The following is a 23617-nucleotide window of genomic DNA, read 5'->3' on the forward strand; positions in this document are numbered from 1 at the left end:
GGTTAACTGGAAGGTAGCTGGCTAGCACTCCAGCTTGGCAATATTAACAAAGAAAAATATTGTCCATGAATACTTGTTTCCTAATTGGAAAACATGTTGGTAATGTTAATGTCACAGTCGGTCCACAACCAGTGCAAATCAGGTAGCAGCACGTGCCCCCTACTGTAGCCTACTGCCCCAGTAAAACCTCAAGTCAAACAACAAGTAGGACTAGAATTGCGGTTCCGAGGAACTGCAAGAGTGGGTTTGATCAGTGGCACGGAACTCGGCCTCATCCAAGGATTCCAACGGTACCTCATTTATGAAAATCGGGCACACGGATCAAAAGTTGTCTGCATTAACGCAACATCCAATAAGCTAAAACGCATAAATAACATGGTTGCTATGCTGGTTGCTATGGTGGTCGCTAGGTTGACATTACAGGGGTGGTTTCTAGGTTGTTGCTAGGGTAATTAGTTAGTTGCTAGTAAGCCATCTTAAGCTGACTGCATAAAGTGATTATTTTAAGAGATACATTTTCAAACCAGAACTGTGTATAGGTCATGGTTAAAAACGTATCAGAATCTCAGAAATAATCACGTAATGCAGCCAGTTTAAGATTTTTTAAGAAGTCAGATTTTTTAAAGGCAATCAAATTTCTGCTGACTCTCTTCTGGCTGCGGTTAAAGGCCAGCGCCTCCTGAGAGGCCTGAAGGGTCAGTTCTGAGGTTGTTGGCTGCTGGAACCGAAAAAAGGACTGCATTTTCTTAAAAGACAATGTGACTGAAGTGCGGGCAAAGTTTGCACAGAAGTGTACGATTTTTCCCACCCTCATCGACCTCGTCATAAAACTTGTTTAAATGATCACACGACGCCTCCTTGCTGCTTTGTTGTCTACATCAGCATTTCTCAAACTTCTTTGACCTGAGGCCCAGTCAAGGCATACTTTGGGGTCATAGGGCCCACCTACATGAACCCACCCCCTCCTCCCAACCCCTATCAAATTGTAATGATATCACAATTATTATTTTTATACTATATTGCCTACATGCACTTCAAAACAGTCAATGTTTAAAGTGCTAAGATTGTTTACAAAAGTTTGTGAAAGCATGCACATCAGAGTACTGCTTTACTAATGTAAAATATAATTAGGCCTACACTAGTTTCATTGTTTTTGCATTGTTGCATGATTGATATGCTATTTAATTACATTTCATTTGAATGCCTGAATGTAAGAATTCAGGAAACACAATACCAGCTTTTAACATTTCTGTTGTTAGTTTATGTAAATCACATAACACATGAACTGTTTACATACTACTGATAGCCCATTACTGTACACAATAATACTGTGCCCATTCATTAACATATATTAAACATCAGGCGTCTTGTTTACACATTTAAACCATATTTGCACTTCGAATTTCGCTTCCAAACTGTAATAACTACATCTACAAAGTCTAAAGAAGATAACCATGTAGTCTGTTCATAGATAAGATCAATTTTGACAGAACTACAGACTTCGTGAAAGTAGCCTAGTAGTCCTACATAAAAGGCTCCATATTCACTTCATTGCAAAATCGCGGTTGGTCTGTTTACACACTAAAACCATATTTACACTTTGAAATTCGCTTCCAAATTGTAGTAACTACATATACGAAGTCTAAGGAAGATAATCATGTAGTATGTTCACAGATAAGATACATTTTGACAGAACTACAGACTTCGTGAAAGTAGCCTGGAAGCCCTACATAAAAGGCTCCATTAACTTCATTGCAAAATCGCGGTTGGTCTGTTTACACACTAAAACCATATTTACACTTCGAAATTCGCTTCCAAATTGTAGTAACTACATCTACGAAGTCTAAGGAAGATAACCTTGTAGTCTGTTCAACGATAAGATACATTTTGACAGAACTACAGACCTCGTAAAAGTAGTACCTAAAATTAGTGTGATAAATGGCCATCACGTAGCCTAAAGCATATAGCACTAGCATATGACAACAGCAAATAGCTAACGTTTACGTTAGCCTAACTTACTTATCGTTGACGTTGACCCGACACGTTTATAAGTTAGACCATAGACTGATAAGGACGTCCATCAAAATTCCGTGTGTATCCTGTGTATCTTTCGTGCTGCTATCCTGTTGCCTTTTCCCTGTTGTTCCGTCAACAAGGTTTTTACGCGATATTTGCCACATCCCAGAGAGTTGTTGTTTGGTGGGTCAGGTGACGAGCCGTCGAATCACAGCACAGCACCCAGAATGCATTGCAACACACCGTCTTAAAGGGACTCATCGTTAGGTCGGCTTTAAATAGCATACAGAACCTATAATAATATAACGTTGTCTGTAAGCTCCACAGATCGTGGCAGGACAATTGAATTGAGTGTGGACTTCTTGCCGGGCAATAATGAGTAACTTAACTTGAATAGTGATGCGTGGATGTGCATAGTGTCTGTATGAATGCGTGTTTCTCAATGTAATAATCTATACAACTGTACACTGTGTTTGAATGGAGCTGGCTGGGCATAGAACTGGGCTGAATGGATTGGGAAAATACTTTATTTATTTATTTTTTTAATGACCTATATGAACATGGTTTGGCTTTAAAAAAAAAAGGAGACAGCGCTTCGCTTTTTTTACATGACCTTGAACTGGGCTGAATGGATTTGGAAAATATATATATATATTTTTTTAATGACCTGTATCAACATGGTTTGGCTTTAAAAAAAAGATGAGACAGCGCTTCGCCTACACCTATATTACAGACAAAATATAATTAGGCCTACACTAGTTTCATTGTTTTTGCATTGTTGCATGATTGATATGCTATTTAATTACATTTCATTTGAATGCCTGAATGTAAGAATTCAGGAAACACAATACCAGCTTTTAACATTTCTGTTGTTAGTTTATGTAAATCACATAACACATGAACTGTTTACATACTACTGATAGCCCATTACTGTACACAATAATACTGTGCCCATTCATTAACATATATTAAACATCAGGCGTCTTGTTTACACATTTAAACCATATTTGCACTTCGAATTTCGCTTCCAAACTGTAATAACTACATCTACAAAGTCTAAAGAAGATAACCATGTAGTCTGTTCATAGATAAGATCAATTTTGACAGAACTACAGACTTCGTGAAAGTAGCCTAGTAGTCCTACATAAAAGGCTCCATATTCACTTCATTGCAAAATCGCGGTTGGTCTGTTTACACACTAAAACCATATTTACACTTTGAATATTTGAATATTGCCTACATGCACTTCAAAACAGTCAATGTTTAAAGTGCTAAGATTGTTTACAAAAGTTTGTGAAAGCATGCACATCAGAGTACTGCTTTACTAATGTAAAATATAATTAGGCCTACACTAGTTTCATTGTTTTTGCATTGTTGCATGATTGATATGCTATTTAATTACATTTCATTTGAATGCCTGAATGTAAGAATTCAGGAAACACAATACCAGCTTTTAACATTTATGTTGTTTACAAGTTTATGTAAATCACATAACACATGAACTGTTTACATACTACTGATAGCCCATTACTGTACACTAGGGGTGTAACGGTTCATGTATTCGTATTGAACCGAAACGGTACGGGCGTCACGGTTCGGTGCATGAATTTACACGGAGAATACACGGTATAAAACTACATAAAACTCGTGTGCGGATTAATTAATGTCATGCGCAATTACTGTTAAGTAGCGAGAGTTAACGGGAGCTCTTTAGCGACACCTAACGCTAATCTGTAGCCTCGCCTTAGCTCTGAAGCTCTGATTGGCGCCTATGTTTTTTTTGTCAGGTCGTCGGTCGAGTCCGTCAGTCATTAGCAGCACTAAAGTTAGACCCACAAGAGTTAGAGGATCCGCTGGTCTCTTTAAGATCGCAAGTTTGAGAACTTCAGTTACATTAACGTTAGTACAGCGAAAGAGTGGTGGATAAGATGAAACTGTGTGTCGGCGTTGTTCAGCAGTTGTTGGGTATGTGAGTGGAAAAAATGCTACACATATTCGAAGCCATCACCCAGATGATGTAGGCTACCAATCACTGAAACGAGGGGAAAAAAACTTCCCCTGCGCTTCAGCAGCCTTTGGATACACATACAAATAGGGCCAAAACCTATGGCTTAAATTAAATGATTTCGTAATGACAGAAAGTTATGTAAATCGCGTGGTAATTACCTTTATTTTGGTGTAACTTGTAACTTCTCACATGAGGAGCTGGTAGTGTTAAGTGCATAGACAGTAAAATAAAGTGACAACGCTAACCAGGCTAATAAACAAACCATGCTACGGTGAGTTAACGTCAAAGGGCAAAGTCACGTGACTTCTAGTTGTAGGCCTAGTCTGTTTATGAAATGAAAGGAGCAATTTCGTTTTTTAAAAAAAGGCAAAATAGTGTGATATTTTCACAGTTAGTAGGCTAGATTATTACTTTACACACAATAAAAAATATTGTAGACCCTTCCATATACAACTAAACACAGATTTTGAAGGGCTTGCTTAAATGGATTTTTAAAAATCATTTCTCTATGTAATTTGCACTTTCAGAAAAAAGAGATGCTGTAGGCCTATTTTCAGTTTTATAGCTGATTGTCTTATTTTGTTTACAAGTTACAGATGGAGTCTGGGTACTTATTGTACTGTTTAGCCTACATCTTACACACTTCAGGCTGTTGCTGATAGCTCAGGGAAGAGACTGTATGACACTAGGTGGTACAGCCTGAGACATGTACAAAAAAAATGCTTTCTGCATTTTTGTTTTGCTTTTCCCTCCACTGTACCGAACTCGTACCGAACCGTGATGTCCGAACCGAGGTATGAACCGAACCGTGACTTCTGTGTACCGTTACACCCCTACTGTACACAATAGATTAGTATCTTCAAATAGTCAAGGTTGTTGACTGCTGAAACCGAAAAATGGACTGCATTTTCTTAAAAGACAATGTGACTGAAGTGCGGGCAAAGTTTGCACAGAAATGTACGATTTTTCCCACCCTCATCGACCTTGTCATAAAACTTGTTTAAATGATCGATCACACGACGCCTCCTTGCTGCTTTGTCGTCTACATCAGCCTTTCTCAAACTTCTTTGACCTGAGGCCCAGTCAAGGCATACTTTGGGGTCATAGGGCCCACCTACATGAACCCACCCCCTCCTCCCACCCCCCATCAAATTGTAATATCATCACAATTATTATTATTTTTATACTATATTGCTATACATGCACTTCAAAACAGTCAATGTTTAAAGTGCTAAGATTGTTCACAAAAGTTTGTGAAAGCATGCACATCAGAGTACTGCTTTACTAATGTAAAATATAATTAGGCCTACACTAGTTTCATTGTTTTTGCATTGTTGCATGATTGATATGCTATTTAATTACATTTCATTTGAATGCCTGAATGTAAGAATTCAGGAAACACAATACCAGCTTTTAACATTTATGTTGTTTACTAGTTTATGTAAATCACATAACACATGAACTGTTTACATACTACTGATAGCCCATTACTGTACACAATAATACTGTGCCCATTCATTAACATTAAACATCAGGCGTCTTGTTTACACATTTAAACCATATTTGCACTTCGAAATTCGCTTCCAAATTGTAGTAACTACATCTACGAAGTCTAAGGAAGATATCTATGAACATACTACATGGTTAAGATACATTTTGACAGAACTACAGACTTCGTGAAAGTAGCCTAGTAGCCCTACATAAAAGGCTCAATTAACTTCATTGCAAAATCGCGGTTGGTCTGTTTACACACTAAAACCATATTTACACTTCGAAATTCGCTTCCAAATTGTAGTAACTACATCTACGAAGTCTAAGGAAGATAATCATGTAGTCTGTTCATAGATAAGATACATTTTGACAGAACTACAGACTTCGTGAAAGTAGCCTAGTAGCCCTACATAAAAGGCTCCATTAACTTCATTGCAAAATCGCGGTTGGTCTGTTTACACACTAAAACCATATTTACACTTCGAAATTCGCTTCCAAATTGTAGTAACTACATCTACGAAGTCTAAGGAAGATAAAACTGTAGTCTGTTCAACGATAAGATACATTTTGACAGAACTACAGACCTCGTAAAAGTAGTACCTAAAATCAGTGTGATAAATGGCCATCACGTAGCCTAAAGCATATAGCACTAGCATATGACAACAGCAAATAGCTAACGTTTACGTTAGCCTAACTTACTTATCGTTGACGTTGACCCGACACGTTTATAAGTTAGACCATAGACTGATAAGGACGTCCATCAAAATTCCGTGTGTATCCTATGTATCTTTCGTGCTGCTATCCTGTTGCCTTTTCCCTGTTGTTCCGGCAACAAGGTTTTTACGCGATATTTGCCACATCCCAGAGAGTTGTTGTTTGGTGGGTCAGGTGACGAGCCGTCGAATCACAGCACAGCACCCAGAATGCATTGCAACACACCGTCTAGAAGGGACTACTCAGCGTTAGGTCGGCTTTAAATAGCATACAGAACCTTTAGTAACATAACGTTGTCTGTAAGCTCCGCAGATCGTGGCAAGACAATTGAATTGATAGAGGACTTCTTGCTGGGCAACGATGAGTAACTTGATTAGTAATGCTGCGTGGATATGCATGATATCTGTATGAAAGTGTGTTTCTCAATGTAATAATATATACAACTGTACACATGACGAAGTTCAAATGGAGCTAGCTGGGTATTGGACTGGGCTGAATGGATTGGTGAAATACTTTATTTATTTTTTTTATGACCTATATGAACATGGTTTGGCTTTAAAAAAAAGAGGAGACAGCGCGATTGAACTGGGCTGAATGGATTTGGAAAATATATATATATATTTTTTTAATGACCTGTATCAACATGGTTTGGCTTTAAAAAAAAGATGAGACAGCGCTTCGCGCTGTCTCATCTTTTTTTACATTACCTTTACACTTAGTGCTGGCAAGGCATTAAACTGGGCTTCATTCAAGGATTCCAACGGTACCTCATTCATGAAAATCGGACATACTGGTCAAAAGTTACATGCACACACCTTCATATACACAGACAGCCCAGCCCAGCCCATTAGAGCTCTGCCAGGTGGCTTAGAACTCTTCCAGGTGCAAGCTTAAGCAATTAGAGCTGTGATGTCACAATCGAAATTTGAATTCTGAACATTCCGCCATTCATTTCAATGGGCCCAAAAAACGCAGAAAAACGGGAATACCGCGAAAACGACAAGGGCCAGCGACACGAAATCAACAAGCAAGTTACACCGGTTCGGGCCTGAATTTTTGGAGTTCGAACCGCGTCGATAGCTCAAACGGTCTAGGAGCAGTAGTTCGGCCAAAAAGTGGGTGAATAGGAAGATATAATAATAACTAGAATTGCGGTTCCGAGGAACTGCAAGAGTGGGTTTGATCTGGGGCACGGAACTCGGCCTCATCCAAGGATTCCAACGGTACCTCATTTATGAAAATCGGGCACACGGATCAAAAGTTATCTGCATCAACGCAACATCCAATAAGCTAAAACGCATAAATAACGTGGTTGCTATGCTGGTTGCTAGGGCAATCATGCTGGTTGCTCAGGTGGTCGCTAGGTTAGAAGGCCAGTGCCTCCTGAGAGGCCTGAAGGGTCAGTTCTGAGGTTGTTGACTGCTGAAACCGAAAAATGGACTGCATTTTCTTAAAAGACAATGTGACTGAAGTGCGGGCAAAGTTTGCACAGAAATGTACGATTTTTCCCACCCTCATCAACCTTGTCATAAAACTTGTTTAAATGATCACACGACGCCTCCTTGCTGCTTTGTCGTCTACATCAGCCTTTCTCAAACTTCTTTGACCTGAGGCCCAGTCAAGGCATACTTTGGGGTCATAGGGCCCACCTACATGAACCCACCCCCTCCTCCCACCCCCCATCAAATTGTAATATCATCACAATTATTATTATTTTTATACTATATTGTTATACATGCACTTCAAAACAGTCAATGTTTAAAGTGCTAAGATTGTTCACAAAAGTTTGTGAAAGCATGCACATCAGAGTACTGCTTTACTAATGTAAAATATAATTAGGCCTACACTAGTTTCATTGTTTTTGCATTGTTGCATGATTGATATGCTATTTAATTACATTTCATTTGAATGCCTGAATGTAAGAATTCAGGAAACACAATACCAGCTTTTAACATTTATGTTGTTTACTAGTTTATGTAAATCACATAACACATGAACTGTTTACATACTACTGATAGCCCATTACTGTACACAATAATACTGTGCCCATTCATTAACATTAAACATCAGGCGTCTTGTTTACACATTTAAACCATATTTGTACTTCGAAATTCGCTTCCAAATTGTAGTAACTACATCTACGAAGTCTAAGGAAGATATCTATAAACATACTACATGGTTAAGATACATTTTGACAGAACTACAGACTTCGTGAAAGTAGCCTAGTAGCCCTACATAAAAGGCTCCATTAACTTCATTGCAAAATCGCGGTTGGTCTGTTTACACACTAAAACCATATTTACACTTCGAAATTCGCTTCCAAATTGTAGTAACTACATCTACGAAGTCTAAGGAAGATAATCATGTAGTCTGTTCATAGATAAGATACATTTTGACAGAACTACAGACTTCGTGAAAGTAGCCTAGTAGCCCTACATAAAAGGCTCCATTAACTTCATTGCAAAATCGCGGTTGGTCTGTTTACACACTAAAACCATATTTACACTTCGAAATTCGCTTCCAAATTGTAGTAACTACATCTACGAAGTCAAAGGAAGATAATCATGTAGTCTGTTCATAGATAAGATACATTTTGACAGAACTACAGACTTCGTGAAAGTAGCCTAGAAGCCCTACATAAAAGGCTCCATTAACTTCATTGCAAAATCGCGGTTGGTCTGTTTACACACTAAAACCATATTTACACTTCGAAATTCGCTTCCAAATTGTAGTAACTACATCTACGAAGTCTAAGGAAGATAACCTTGTAGTCTGTTCAACGATAAGATACATTTTGACAGAACTACAGACCTCGTAAAAGTAGTACCTAAAATTAGTGTGATAAATGGCCATCACGTAGCCTAAAGCATATAGCACTAGCATATGACAACAGCAAATAGCTAACGTTTACGTTAGCCTAACTTACTTATCGTTGACGTTGACCCGACACGTTTATAAGTTAGACCATAGACTGATAAGGACGTCCATCAAAATTCCGTGTGTATCCTGTGTATCTTTCGTGCTGCTATCCTGTTGCCTTTTCCCTGTTGTTCCGGCAACAAGGTTTTTACGCGATATTTGCCACATCCCAGAGAGTTGTTGTTTGGTGGGTCAGGTGACGAGCCGTCGAATCACAGCACAGCACCCAGAATGCATTGCAACACACCGTCTAGAAGGGACTCAGCGTTAGGTCGGCTTTAAATAGCATATATTACCTATAGTAATATAACGTTGTCTGTAAGCTCCACAGATCGTGGCAAGACAATTGAATTGATTGTGGGCTTCTTGCTGGGCAACGATGAGTTACGTGATTAGTAATGCTGCGTGGATATGCATGATATCTGTATGAAAGTGTGTTTCTCAATGTAGTAATCTATACAACTGTACATATGACTAAGTTCAAATGGAGCTAGTTGGGTATAGGACTGGGCTGAATGGATTGGTGAAATACTTTATTTATTTTTTTAATGACCTATATGAACATGGTTTGGCTTTAAAAAAAAGAGAAGCGCTGTCTCCTCTTTTTTTACATGACCTTTACACTTAGTGCTGGCAAGGCATTGAACTGGGCTGAATGGATTTGGAAAATATATATATATTTTTTTTAATGACCTGTATCAACATGGTTTGGCTTTAAAAAAAAGATGAGACAGCGCAGACATGCACACACCTTCATATACACAGACAGCCCAGCCCAGCCCATTAGAGCTCTGCCAGGTGGCTTAGAACTCTTCCAGGTGCAAGCTTAAGCAATTAGAGCTGTGATGTCACAATCGAATTAGAATCCTTGAACATTCCGCCATTCATTTCAATGGGGCCGAAAAACGCAGAAAAACGGGAATACCGCGAAAACGACAAGGGCCAGCGACACGAAATTAACAAGCAAGTTACACCGGTTCGGGCCTGAATTTTTGGAGTTCGAACCGCGTCGATAGCTCAAACGGTCTAGGAGCAGTAGTTCGGCCAAAAAGTGGGTGAAAAGGAATAATAAATAAAGTAAACTTAAGAAGAACAATAGTGGTCTTGCTGGATCAAACCCACTAATAAGTAAACTTAAGAAGAACAATAGTGGTCTTGCTGGATCAAACCCACTAATAAAGTAAACTTAAGAAGAACAATAGTGGGCTTGCTGGATCAAACCCACTAAAAAACGCGCCAGACTTGATTGCATGGAGGGAAGTGTTCAAGATGCCGTCTACCTGCTGTGTTATAAACTGTAATAGTCGTTCTCACGATAGAAGTGGCATTAATCTTAAGAACGGAATATCCTATTATCGTTTTCCAGCGTGGAAAAATAATAGTACAAGCCATGTTTCAGAGGTGACAAAAAGGCGACGAATGGCATGGATAGCAGCAATAACGAGGCCCAAGATTACCTTCGATAACACTCCACCACACATGATGGTGTGTTCAAAGCATTTTCACAAAGGTAAGTTACTTATTCTCTGTAAATGTTACGTTGTGGGCAAATAACCAGCGTTTTTTTTTTCTTAACCAGACCATTAGATTTGACATTAGGCCAATGTTAACTAGCATGAAATGGCTAGAAAATTAGCTTTCCAATGTGCTAGCGTAAAACGTAACCTTAACCTTAACCAGTTTTTAATGTTGTACATGTAGGTACATAGTAATTTATTTGGTGACTGTTTGCAGGCAAACCTGCTTATGAAATGATTGAGTGTGATCCTGACTGGGCCCCTTCTCTGTACCTCGGCCATACTGAGGTCAAAGTTACCAACACCGGTTCAAGCGGTTTAGGAGAAGAGCGACGAGGTCACAACCGCAACCCCCATCGCTAGGGACTGACCACACTGGTCCTGCTGGTCCTGAGGCTGAGTTTGATAATGCTGCACCTTTATACCCAGGTAAATCGTAAAATAATACAATATATGTTGTCCCCTGTGTATAACTAATTTGGATTCCTTTGGAATAGTGGTTGTGATATGACAACATTTTATTTTTATTGTTACTGTCAGACAACACTACATCTGCAACTGAGATGGAAGGTCTCGTGAATCCACCCCCATCTCTGGGCACTGTCCACACCGGTCCTGAGACTGAGTTGAATGAACCAGCACATTTGTTCCCAGGTAAATATTGGTAACAGACGCAAGTAGATTCAATATATTTTATGTCCAATGGTGTTTCTATCTAGACAAAGGATTGAACCTAAGTGTAAACCTTTCACACAGAGTTGTAGCTTTTCTGACTCAAAGGCCAATCATTCTAGGACAGGGGTGGGCAAACTTTTTGGCTCAAGGGCCACACTGGGTTTTGAAAATTGGCCGGTGGGCCGCACAACAACCACCCCCCCCCCCATAAAAAAAAGTAATTTTTTATAGCCTATAATTTAGTATGACAAAATATTTCTTTTAAAATATTAATTGCTTAAAAATACTGCTAATTTTATGCTGTTTAACAAATGTATAAATTGTGCACTGTCGCTTTAAGACAGTCGCTTTAATTCACGTTTATTACAGTGCATGAAAATGCACTGTACTGTTCTTCCTAGGCTTCTTCTTATTCTTCTTCTTCTTCTAACGCATTTAATGCAGCTTCAACCGTTTAACGTAGAAACTTCATTCAAACTTTGTTACGTAGGTCTTACTTGGGATAAGAGTGCTATGTATTTTTCATCTTTGTAACTTTTATACTTTTTAAACTATTAATTAAAAACTATCAAAATTTCCCCATTGACTTAACATTGCCCTTTATGACATCACAGCAATTAGAATCCTGTGGCAGGTGTTCGGGCCACCTGGATCAACTGCCACTTTCAGGCTTTAAGCATACAAACTGGCCCTATTAAGACTACACATCCTGTTCAACTGCTTCCTCTGCCAAAAACTGTTTCAAAATAAAAGTCCTCACTACAATATTTCACTGTTAAACAATTTAAGCCTTTAAACTACTGAACTTTTTAACTGTTCAGCCATTGTAACTGTTACTTGCCATCAACTATGACTCCTACCCACTGTAGCTAGTTAGCTAAGTTAGCTAAGTAACTTGGTTAGCATAGTTAGCATGCTAGTTAGCATTTTTAGCAAAACTGCTAAAAATGATTAGCTAAGTTAGCTAAGTCACATGGTTAGCATAGTTAGCATGCTAGCATGTTAGCATGCTAGTTAGCATTTTTAGCAAAACTGCTGAAAATGATTAGCTAAGTTAGCTAAGTCACATGGTTAGCATAGTTAGCATGCTAACATGTTAGCATGCTAGTTAGCATTTTTTATAAAACTGCTAAAAATGATTAGCTAAGTTAGCTAAGTCACATGGTTAGCATAGTTAGCATGCTAGCATGTTAGCATGCTAGTTAGCATTTTTTGCAAAACTACTAAAAATTATTAGCGAAGTTAGCTAAGTCACATGGTTAATATAATTAACATGTTAGCATGCTAATTAGCATAGTTATCATAACTAATAAAAATGATTAGCTAGGTTAGCTAAGTCATATGGTTAGCATAGTTAACATTTTAACATTGTTAGCATGCTAGTTAGCATAGTAACTTGGTTAACATTATTATCTTTATTAGCATAGTTAGCATAACTACTAGCAAACATTGGAGCCATTCTAACTGTTAGTTATCGTCAACTATCTGCCTAAATAATTTAACCATTTCAATTATTAACCTATTTAACTGTTCAGTCATTCCAACTATATTAAACCTTATCTACCAAGCAAATAATTTAACCATATGAACTCATCATATTTTTGCATTTTCATGCACTGTATTTCCTTCAGGAAATGCTTTTCTAGTTTCTCAATGATCTTCTGCCTGCTACGGTATGGCCCTCTCACACTTTTTAAATGGTCAGTAGTGGGAACTACTGCTGCCTTCATGATTTCCTTTTAAAAGTTTTTTATAAGGAGATATCAATTATCAACAATGACAAGCCAGCTGGAACCTGCGGCTCTCTCTCCCTCTCGTGAGTGCAGACGCGTTCCCAATTAAATGGATTGCATGTTCACGTTAGATCTGCTGGCTGCAAAGGAGATAACTAAGAGTTAACTTAGTTTAACATGATGTTATCTCTATTTAACATGATGTTTTGACATTGACATTGTAAACGTTCTCTAAGAAGAGTGAAAAGCAGTTTGCAGTAAAGCTAACCAACGTCGTCTCTATCGCAGGAAAAAAATAGCGAGCAGCCTGATAACCAAATGAAATGCTCAGCGGGACGGATGAAAGTGCTTGGCGGGCCGCGGGCCGCAGTTTGCCCACCCCTGTTCTAGGAGGTCATTAGGCATTTGGCATGCTAATGTAACAGTCTTGAAATACTCAGCAGCTATCAGTAACAAAAGTATGGTGTGAAAGTCACACCCCTGGGCCGTTTTTCAAAACTGTCATTTGGATCAAAGTAATCCAGATTGATAAATCCCATGTCTTGATGTGTGGAATCAATGATTACTTCTAAACTGGTCCCTGATCACAGATGCAGAAACATGGAATTTTCAAATCAGGATCATTTTCATGTAGATTACACTGTTTTAAAAACAGTGGGCCCTGGGCATCAGGCAAGTACAGAGATTGACAATTTATTTTTCTTATTGTTATTACAATCAGACTACTCTGCACCTGTGGCTGAGATGGAAGGACAAGAGACTCAGCCCCTACCACCAGCCCCAGACAATGCATGCAGAGAGGAAGATATGGAGACATCAGGGGATGCTGGTGCTCCAATGGGGAATGCAGATGAACAGCAGAAGTGCACCAAGTGTGCCCTTAGACTCAAAGAAATAATCCGTTTGCAGGAGGAGAATCGAAAACTGAAGGGAGAGCTTTCCAAAAAGGCCCTGGATGAGAATTTTCTCAAAGACAATGATTTAAAGGTGAAGTACTACACTGGCCTTCCATCTTTCAGTCTGTTGATGGGTGTGCTGATGTAAATCATTCCCAGTCTACCAAAAACAAAAGAAAGAAAACTCCCATTTTCAAATGCTCCTCCTGACCCTTATGCGCTTAAGACTTGATCTGCCTGTCGAACATGTTGCACACCTCTTCGACATTAGCCAACATACCGCATACAATCTGTTCTTTGAGACCATCAATGTACTGCATGCACACCTCAGCCCTTTGGTGTACTGGCCAAAGCGACATTGTATACAGGCAAGCATGCCACATCAGTATGTAGAAATGTTTGGGAATCGTGTTACTGTACGAACTACAAAAGCAGGTACACAATGAAATATCTCATTGGCATAACACCACAAGGTACTATCTCTTTCATTTCCAAAGGGTGGGGGGGCGTGTCAGTGATAAGCAGATCACCGAGAACTGTGGCTTTCTTTAGAAGCTCTCGCCTGGAGACCTTGTGTTAGCGGACCGTGGATTTGATATTAAAGAAAGTGTTGCCCTTGTAGGCGCTACACTGAAAATACCTGCCTTCACCAGGGGCCACAGCCAACTTAATGCAAAAGATGTGGAAGAGACCAGGAAGTTAGCTCATGTCAGGATCCACGTGGAGCGAGTGATAGGGTGTATGCGCTATAAGTTCAACATATTAAATGACACAATACGCCTTGGATTTGTGGTGCCTTGTGAGGGGGAGGATAAGACTTTGTTAGATAAAATTGTGGTTGTGTGCTGTGCTTTGACCAATATGTGTCCAAGTATTGTTGTGAAGCAGTCATGTTAGAATTATACACCATGCTCACATCTAATGTAAATATGTAAATATGCACATGTAAATATGTACACATGTAAATATATATATATACATATGTAAATATGTTTTGTTTTCCAAAAGATTTTGTAATGTCACTTCACATGTAATGATTTTTAGCCATCTCTGTAAATAAAATACACAAAGACTGAATTCAATTCTGCCTCCTTTATCTGTATTAAGAAAGAATTGTGCAAAATCAGTGTTCTTTGGTTGCAAACACAATTGCATAACTTAAAGTAGTAACAATGGTGTTTTGATTGTCTTTTTTCGTGCTTGTTTTTTGTTTTTGTCTGTGCGCTGTGAATCAACTAATGGCACAGGTAGCTCAGCTGGAGGCACAGGTAGGTCAGCTGAAGGTACAGGTAGGTCAGCTGAAGGGGGGTGCTGGTAGGGGCTGGTGGGACAACCTTGTGCTTGGGTGTTTTACCTGGCTGTAATGTGGCCAATGTTTTTCTGACTGTGCTCTTCTGTGCTCGTTTTTTGGGTTTGTCTGTGGGCTGTGAATCGGCTGGAGGCACAGGTAGCTCAGCTGAAGGCACAGGGGGTGGGGGTTGAGTGTAGTGACGGGCTACAAGCTCAGGTAGGACAACCTTGTAAAAAAAAGTCTGTGCTGTTGGCAAAAGTGTCTCCCATAGTTCTACGTCAGGCATGACACGCACAGTTGCAAGGCTTTTGGTCGTCCAAACAACAAAGTCACAGAACTGTGACTCGGTGACAAAGATCTGAGTTTGTACCTGTTTGTAGTACTTGTGGGTCTGCTTCAACTCCATCCTTCCTTCTGTGAACTGCAGACAAAACTCCTTGTCAGTACATGCCTGTAGAATGTTATGGTCCTTATGCTTAAAAGGGCATTTAATCTCCACACATCCTTTCCCGCAACATGCACAATGCACAAGTGCGTCAGGAGTTGCGCCTATTTCAGGGAAAGAAGGGTTGATTATGAATCCACAGTGTTCCACTTTCATGTCCCTGTGCCGCACTCCGTCTGTGTGATGTAGGAGACCCTTGCCGTAGCCCTCACAGTGTTGAAGCAGGACCGACAAGTCACAGCCATCCATTTGTGGGTCGCGAAGACGCAGGAGTGACTTGGGCAGGACACATGGCTGAATGGGGTCAACATAGAGGTGGCAGAATTCCTCCATTACAGAGCACAGTCCGGACCTGTGTGCATGCATGAGTTCTGTGAGGGGTTTTAAATCAGCAAGTGTCTTCTGCGGTAAACATGTGCCACCTGAGCGGGTCCGGATCTTGGGTGCTGTGCTGGTGTCTCCACACACTGACCGATCAAGTGCCTTTTTTCGGGCAGAGCTTGTTGTAAAGTCAACAGTATGGCCAGGCACTCCCTGCACTTTGGTTATATTAGAGGGCATCACCCAGTACGCTTCAACATCTGTTGGAGTCACATTTCCCCGCAGACGCACAGTTGTATCGATGTTGTACAGGAGGGCTGCCACATGTGCGCACTTCTCTGCCACGCCAGCCATACAAGTGCAGTGACCGCTCTCCACTTCCCCACATGCTGTAAGTATGACCCATGGCTGTAGGGGCTTCTGGCTGAGTCGCATGGAGTGATTCACCTAAGACCATAAAAGCATTATTAATAGCTTGTAGAGAAATACAAAGCAGTACTAGCAAGACACATTGAGCTATTTGATGCATGCAGCCAATCAGGGTACAATGTGGTTGGAAGTGGGCTGGGGATAAATGGGCTTACCTGCATACTACACTGTTTTGTCCACAACACCAGTAAACTCACTCCCTTCAACACACTGCTCCCAGCCCCCACATGTAAACCATTCATCACCTTTACATTCTTCATCCCTCCCCTCTATCTTAATGCAGCCCTTAGCCACCCCCGACCCCCCCCCCCCATGCTAACAGTCGCCCATACAGTCAGACACCCACCAAAAGGCTCATGCACCAGTAGCTCCAACAACAGTGTTTTACTAGAAATCGCTTTTATTAAGAGCATTTTTTTCACAACTTACCATTTAACTTATGCATGATGTGTTTGCCTTAGTAAGTTACGTTGGTTTGTTGAATTCTGACTGCATGCAGTTAGATGAGTGAGAACGAGGAGTGTGGTGCTTAAAACATTAGCATAAGCTTACCTTTGAACGGACGACAGTTTTCTGCCCCACTTTTACCATCTCCAGGTCCTGGACCCACCCATCTGTAAAAAAGACCTGGGCCTGCTGCAGCGACTTGAAGTTACTGAAAACTTTGTGCGTGTACGCACGAACACTTAATATCATGTAGTTGTATATATATGGGTGCTGGAAGTTGGGCAACAGGTTGACGTTCCCTGACCAGTCGCTATGCTCGTAAGGATCCAGTCCTTTTGATTCCCTTTATTTTTTCGTCATACCTCGTCTTTGCATTATGATTTAGTTTTAGGCGGTATGGTCCGACAATGTTTTCTTAAGCCCGCTGCATTTTGTAGGATTGTATTCTGTTATCACGCTAATTGTTTTATTATTTTCATGCTACAACACTGGCCTGTTATGCTAGCCCATGTAAACGAGCCAAACATTCCCATAATTCTTTGCGTTCTGATGACGTTGCCGTCCATTTGGTCACATGTCTTAGCAATCTCTATAAAGCATGGAATGCATGGGATAGGGATGCACGATATATCGGCGGGCGATATATTATTGGCCAATAAGTGAAAAAATTTAAATATTATTATCGGTCCGATAACAGAATTCCGGCCGATAATTTGCGCCTAATTAATTTGCGATAATTAAAGCCCTAATTTCCGAACTAAGCATACGTAAGGCCCATCTGGCTACACTGAGCTACTTGAGCTTGGCTGGCTATTCTTCCTCAATATAATGTCAGCGGTATGAATGTATTACACCATTCTAACAAGATCTGTGGATCTGCATTGAATCTGCGCACCCCAAAATCCTCTCGTGAATGATCCGCCGTTTAACCTTAGCAGAGCGGAGCTCAGCCCTACCTAGAGCCGTCTTGTGCTGGTGTGTTTGCACTTTACAGCGCTAGCCGGGGAAACAAATAAACAAACTCTTTGGTGGGACAAGTACATAAGTAGGCCTAGTTCTAAGTTGTATTTTAGTAATATATTTGCATTTCGTCGGCTTGGGTTTTGTAATATTACCTAGAAAATATGGTAACCATTCCTGCTTCAGTTCCAGACAGGTCATCATTATAAGTTATTAAAGGTAACATATGCAGTATTGGCAATTTCCTTACTGTTTTCTCGGTTTTTGCTTCTTTTTCGCTGGCTCTGTCATGACGAATGTCTGAGAAACTCCATCGCTACCTTTTTCTAGCCGGTGCCTGGCGTGTATGTGTATTTGAATGCAGTAAAGCAATTCGTTACACTCGTTAGGGGCGCAACTACCCATTTTTGAGGGGTATGCAACAACAATATTGGCGCCCCCCCCCCAAAAAAAAACAAAAAAACACACAAACTAAAGCAAAACAAAAGACCAATAATTTACACTATTACTGTGTATTAGTGTCTATTGAATATGTTTTTAAAGAAATGCTGCCAATTTGATGTTTAACTTGATGTTATACTTGATAAGTATTGATAAATGGTGCATTGCCACTTTAAGAGAGTCTAAACGGTTCTCATAACGTCCTTTTGCCAGCTAATGCTCACAATGGATAAGGCTGATAGGCACTCTAGCCTTGTTTGTTTGCACCGCATCATTGACAACACAATATTAAGTTATTAGAAGGAGCCTTCATTGTTAGGATATGGAAAAATGTAATGAGTTACTGCTAGCATGACATTTCTGTTTGCAGTTGGCCATTAAAAGTGCAGTATGAGCATGGTAGCCACCTAGCTATCTGAATGGAATAGGCTATGTTTCAATCGGCATTATGCTTAACAAACGCTAGTTAGTCTGTTAACATTCATATTTGCAAGCCTCCAAGTACAGACGTCATTACTTTAAATCCTTCCTGTTGCCTTTCACCGTCCACTTATTTAACTGCTGTTGCATCCCTTGACATGCCATCTCCTTTTCCCTCTTTCTTTTTCTATTTTTAGTCGTCAACAGCTTTTTTTTTCTGTATCCATCTTTTTCCATAGACGGCAACTCACTACTCGTAGGCCTATCTGCTCGCCCAGTGCTCACGGCGCCCCCACTCCCTCTTCTATGTCAAAATTCTATAATGGAATCTTATGAGATAGGGCGCCTACTCTAGCCTGTTAGTCCTCTAAAATGTTATAGAACATTGAGAAAAAGTTGAAATGATTTAGAAACGGACAGCAGTAGCTACATATAGAAAATACCAAATATATATATATATATATATATATATATATATTTTACCATCGCTTTGGCGCCCCCATGAAGCTGCGCCCCTATGCGCCGCATATAGCGCATACCCACTTTTTGCGCCACTGACACTCGTTATACTTCCTGACACTGAGACCGTCGGCCCGCCGGCCCACAGTTGCAAGGGTGGTTTTTCCGCTCACAGGCGCTAGGGGGAAGCGAGACGGCCACCATTCAACCCGAAAAAAGTCATATAACCATTCCAATGACTCTGAAGCTGTTAAATGAAGGTAAATTAAGCTAAAAACCTGCATATTAAGCTAAAAAACCTGCATAGTGTGCCTTTAAAACCATCGGGGCTAACCCCTTTCATTTCTCCTGCAGTAGGTTGTGCGCAACAGTGTAGACGGACATAAGACTGTCTGAGGAGTTGCAGCTTTATTCAGTTACCAACATATGAAACTAAACATGGCCTTGAAACTAAACATAGCCCAAACTTTTCCTCACAAACTCTGATTTGGTCGCTATAGCTTTTTCCCAGCTTAGCAGTTTATGAGTGTTTACTCCTAAATGAAAACGATTCATACACTGTCGCTAGCCACTCACTCGTACTTCACTGACGTCAGGTAGGGTTGGGCGATGTCCCCCAAATTTGCAGTTGACGATGTTTACAGTAAAACATTGTGATGGACGATGATATCGTCTCTTGGTGCGCTTTTTTTTCACTATACTTTACATAGGCCTAAAAAAAACATTTCTACATAATAAGTAGAAAAAGGTTTTCTAATTACTTTGTTTTACTAACCCAACTAATTACTCATCCGGGCTTTTCAATAGTTTGCACTCCGGCTTTTCAATAGGTTGCACGTAATGGAAAAAAAAATGCTCCCACTGAAGAAGAGTTGCTACGATGGCGTCGGCATTGGTTGCTAAAAAGGGTACTACTTCGCCTATATGACAATTTTTTGGATATAGACCTGATGAGAGCGGACAGCCAAGGGACACGACTGAAGTTGTGTGCAAGATCTGCTCATGTACGATCCGGGCAAAAGATGGGCAGACGACCAATCTCCCCGACCACTTGCGTGTGCATCATCCAGCAGAATATGCCACCTTGCCTGCACGTGCTGGGCCTAGCAAAGCTAGCCAGGGTCAGCAGACGATCACTGGGGCTTTTGCAAAAAACATTAAATATAAAACCGACAGTGACAGATGGAAGCAGTTGACAGATGCGGTAACTCGCTTCCTGGCCAAAGAAATGGTGTCCTTCAATACAGTGGAGAAGCCGTCGTTCAAGGCTATGCTGCATATTTTGATAGGCAATATGAGCTGCCAGGTCGGAAATATTTCTCCAAGATGGCTATAGCAAACCTTTTCAACGAGGTCAGAAGTAACATCACAAAAGAGCTGGGTGATGTAGAATATCTGGCCCTGACAACGGACATGTGGTCCAGCTGTAACATGATGCCCTACATGTCAGTGACAGTGCATTATGTGAATAAAGAGTGGGTACTACAGTCCAAATGCTTACAAACCAGCTTCATGCCCGAAAGCCATACAGCTGATAATATGGAAGATGCACTGCCTGGGACAATTAATGACTGGAAATTACAGGAGAAACAAATTGCCTGTATAACAACCGACAATGGGGCGAATATTGTTGCAGCCCTCCGGCAGTTGAAATGGCCATGGTTAAGTTGCTTTGGGCACAACTTGAACCTGGCCATAAACAATTCGCTTGCGCAACAGAGGGCCAGCACAGACCGAGCTTTCGGGGTTTGCCGGGCAGTCAACACAGCGTTTTCGCACAGCTGGCTAAGGCGACGTGAGCTGCAGAAAGCACAAGTGGAAATGAAACTCCCTGAGCACTCAATGATCACGGTAATTTTTAAACAGTTATCTAACAACGAACAACTTATTGTTTAAATTATTTCATATGTATTTTATTATTTAATGTTATCTGTTTTGCAAACGAACATTTAACACTCAGGCCTACAGAGAAATTTTGCGAGACACAACATGAATAATTTGACAGAAAAACTACACCTTTTAATGTATTCTATGTAACCTATATATGTAAAGCCTACATTTGCAGTTAGGGTTATTAGGTAACAACTTAAAGCCAGTCATTAATAGCACATGGCTGAATGTGTCTTTACTGACAGGACTGTGCAACACGATGGGGCTCAAAACAGCAAATGGTGGAGAGAATTCTGGAGCAGGAGCAAGCCATCAAACGTGTGTTTGCCCAAGACTAAAGCCGCCGCCCACTCCGCCAGCTGACATGGCAAGACATAAGTGTTCTGGAATCTGTGAACAACGCGCTGAAGCCAGTAGCGGACTTCACAGACATTCTCTCCGGAGAAAACTACGTAACGGTGTCCTCACTGCTACCCATGTTGGCCCATTTAGAAGGTGTGCTGGAGGAGTCAGATGAGGATTCCAAACTGACAGCCGACCTAAAGCACGTCATCCTGGAGCAGATGGAAGGCAGATATCGTGATGACACCATCCAGAGGATGATGCGTAAAGCAACATTGCTTGACCCCAAGTACCGAGGGGACCATATGAAACCTCCCGAACTTCATTCCACAAAATCTGAAATGATGGAAGAGATTGTGACAGAGATTGCTCTGTCGCTGCCAAGTCCAACACCAGGTGTCTCACATGCTGGAGAAGAGAGAGAGGAACCAGATGCCAGCACCGCCACCGTGCCTAAGAAAAAAAAGTGGTCTTTGGGCAGCCTTCTTGGGAAGAGAGCAGCTACAGCAGCCACGCTCACTGATGAGCAAAAGGCAGAGTCAGAAATGACCATGTACCTGCAGGAGATGACCATTGATGGGGAAGAGGACCCATTAACTTGGTGGAAAACGAACGAAAAAAGGTTTCCGTTAATGGCAAAATTAGCACGGAAATATCAAAAAAATGTTGGGTTAAAAATAACCCAAATATAACCCAGCCGCTGGTTAACTATTGGACCAACACCACATTGAGTTATCCTAACCCAATGGTCTGGGTACATTATTAAACCCAGCAGATTGGGTATGATTTTAACCCAAAATGCTGGGTTATATCAACACAACGTTAGTTAAATTGGCACAACAGACTGGGTAAAGGTAACCAATGTGCTGGGTTATAACTATATAAATGTTGAGTAAAATTCACACAGTATATTGGGTATAGATTCAACCCAAACCACTGGGTTATATCAACAGAACTGCTAGTTAAAATTACCAGTTGTCGGGTTTTCCAAACCCAGTATTTGGGTTGCATTGAGAGAAAATGGGCAACAAATAGCCATGCAATGAAATAAAACAGTTCAACATAATTATTTATTTGACAGTTTACTTTATTTTTGAACGGAAAGCCTACTCTAAAAGCAGAATCAGCATGGGATAAGTTAGTTCCATGAAGACAGCTAGATTCCACGGTCCATTTGGGGGTCAGCCTTGTCAATCAAAGAAAGAAAAAGAGTGAATTAATCACTGCTATTTACAGAACTTTATATCAAGACTTTCACGAACCATTATCAGTGAATGATGTTGACAAACATTAAAAATCCCCCAGGAGACAAAATATTAGCGTAACACACTCGGAAACCATGACCACCTCATGGAGTTGTTTAACATGTATACTGTAGAACACCGGTCATTATTGGGAAAATAAGTCCCGACAGGGCGAACCGGACCCAGACGCGCCAGTGGAGGGGTCTTGTTTCGCCCTGAAGGGACTTATTTTCCCATAATGACCGGCGTTCTATACATTATCCCGCTTATTATACGGCTACTTGCCAAAACGAAATAATAAACTCCCCACGATATGACTTTAGCCTACATAGCCTAGCCTATTTGTTACGTTCATCGTGGCATTTGCTAAAAAACAAATAGTTCGCAACAACACACGCTGCTGAACTTGAATCAAACATTCTTTAGAACACAGCTGATCAACCGTCTGCTTTCACGTTTGAATGAAGTTCCAGTCCTTGCGTAGTTATATGAAAGACGTATCAGAAGCACAAAACCCGTTGCCATTGACAGCGGTAATTATATGTTTGCAGCGGTAATTACATGAATTTATTTTACCGTAGAACGTTGGGAAATCCCATTAAAGTCAATCAAGCGTTCTACTAGCATTTTGAAGAGCCGTATAATAAGTAATGTTAACGTTAGTGGCAGTGATAGTTCTACCGTTAGCTAGCTGCTAGCTCATGTTAGCACATTCAGTTCGTGAAATCCAGTTGTGTGTAACGTTAATGTTACCACCAAAAACCACCCAGTAAGTTACATGGCTATAATATGAAGCTACCCTGGATGAATTAATATGTTGTTTGGCATGATAATTACTGTACGTGTGAAGAGACTACTTCGACTGTATAGCCTACATTAGCTGACACACATGCTGAAGTATTTAATTTAATCTAGCCAGCTGTTGGTAGCTTCTATGCTAATTTTAGTTCGTTTTAAAA

At 40.5% G+C, this 23617-nt stretch overlaps 1 protein-coding gene and 1 pseudogene across 5 annotated transcripts in view; one reads left to right on the top strand and one right to left on the bottom strand.

Annotated features, from left to right (window-relative positions):
• LOC143104968 (uncharacterized) overlaps positions 1–23617 on the bottom strand; it is a 76475-nt gene that overhangs the window by 19097 nt on the left and 33761 nt on the right. For 2 of the 5 annotated variants that reach the window (XM_076269329.1, XM_076269328.1), the window contains exons 4-5: positions 17008–22600; positions 15047–16473 (exon numbers count right to left, since the gene is read on the bottom strand). The exons of 1 other annotated variant lie outside the window; for it this stretch is intronic. In XM_076269329.1, the coding sequence (XP_076125444.1) occupies positions 15205–16473; positions 17008–17151 (1413 nt within the window). In that variant the 5' untranslated portion in view covers positions 17152–22600 and the 3' untranslated portion in view covers positions 15047–15204. Of the gene's footprint in view, positions 1–15046; positions 16474–17007; positions 22601–23617 lie in introns of those variants that run through there. 2 more of the 5 variants (XM_076269330.1, XM_076269331.1) reach the window with 2 other exon arrangements.
• Positions 13723–14866, top strand: LOC143104485 (uncharacterized; annotated as a pseudogene).

Source organism: Alosa pseudoharengus, unplaced genomic scaffold (assembly GCF_046254945.1).
Source record: "Alosa pseudoharengus isolate Yale_2024_CS ecotype anadromous, Long Island Sound unplaced genomic scaffold, YU_APseudo_1.1 YU_APseudo_1.1_scf_5, whole genome shotgun sequence".
Taxonomy (NCBI): Eukaryota; Metazoa; Chordata; class Actinopteri; order Clupeiformes; family Clupeidae; genus Alosa; species Alosa pseudoharengus.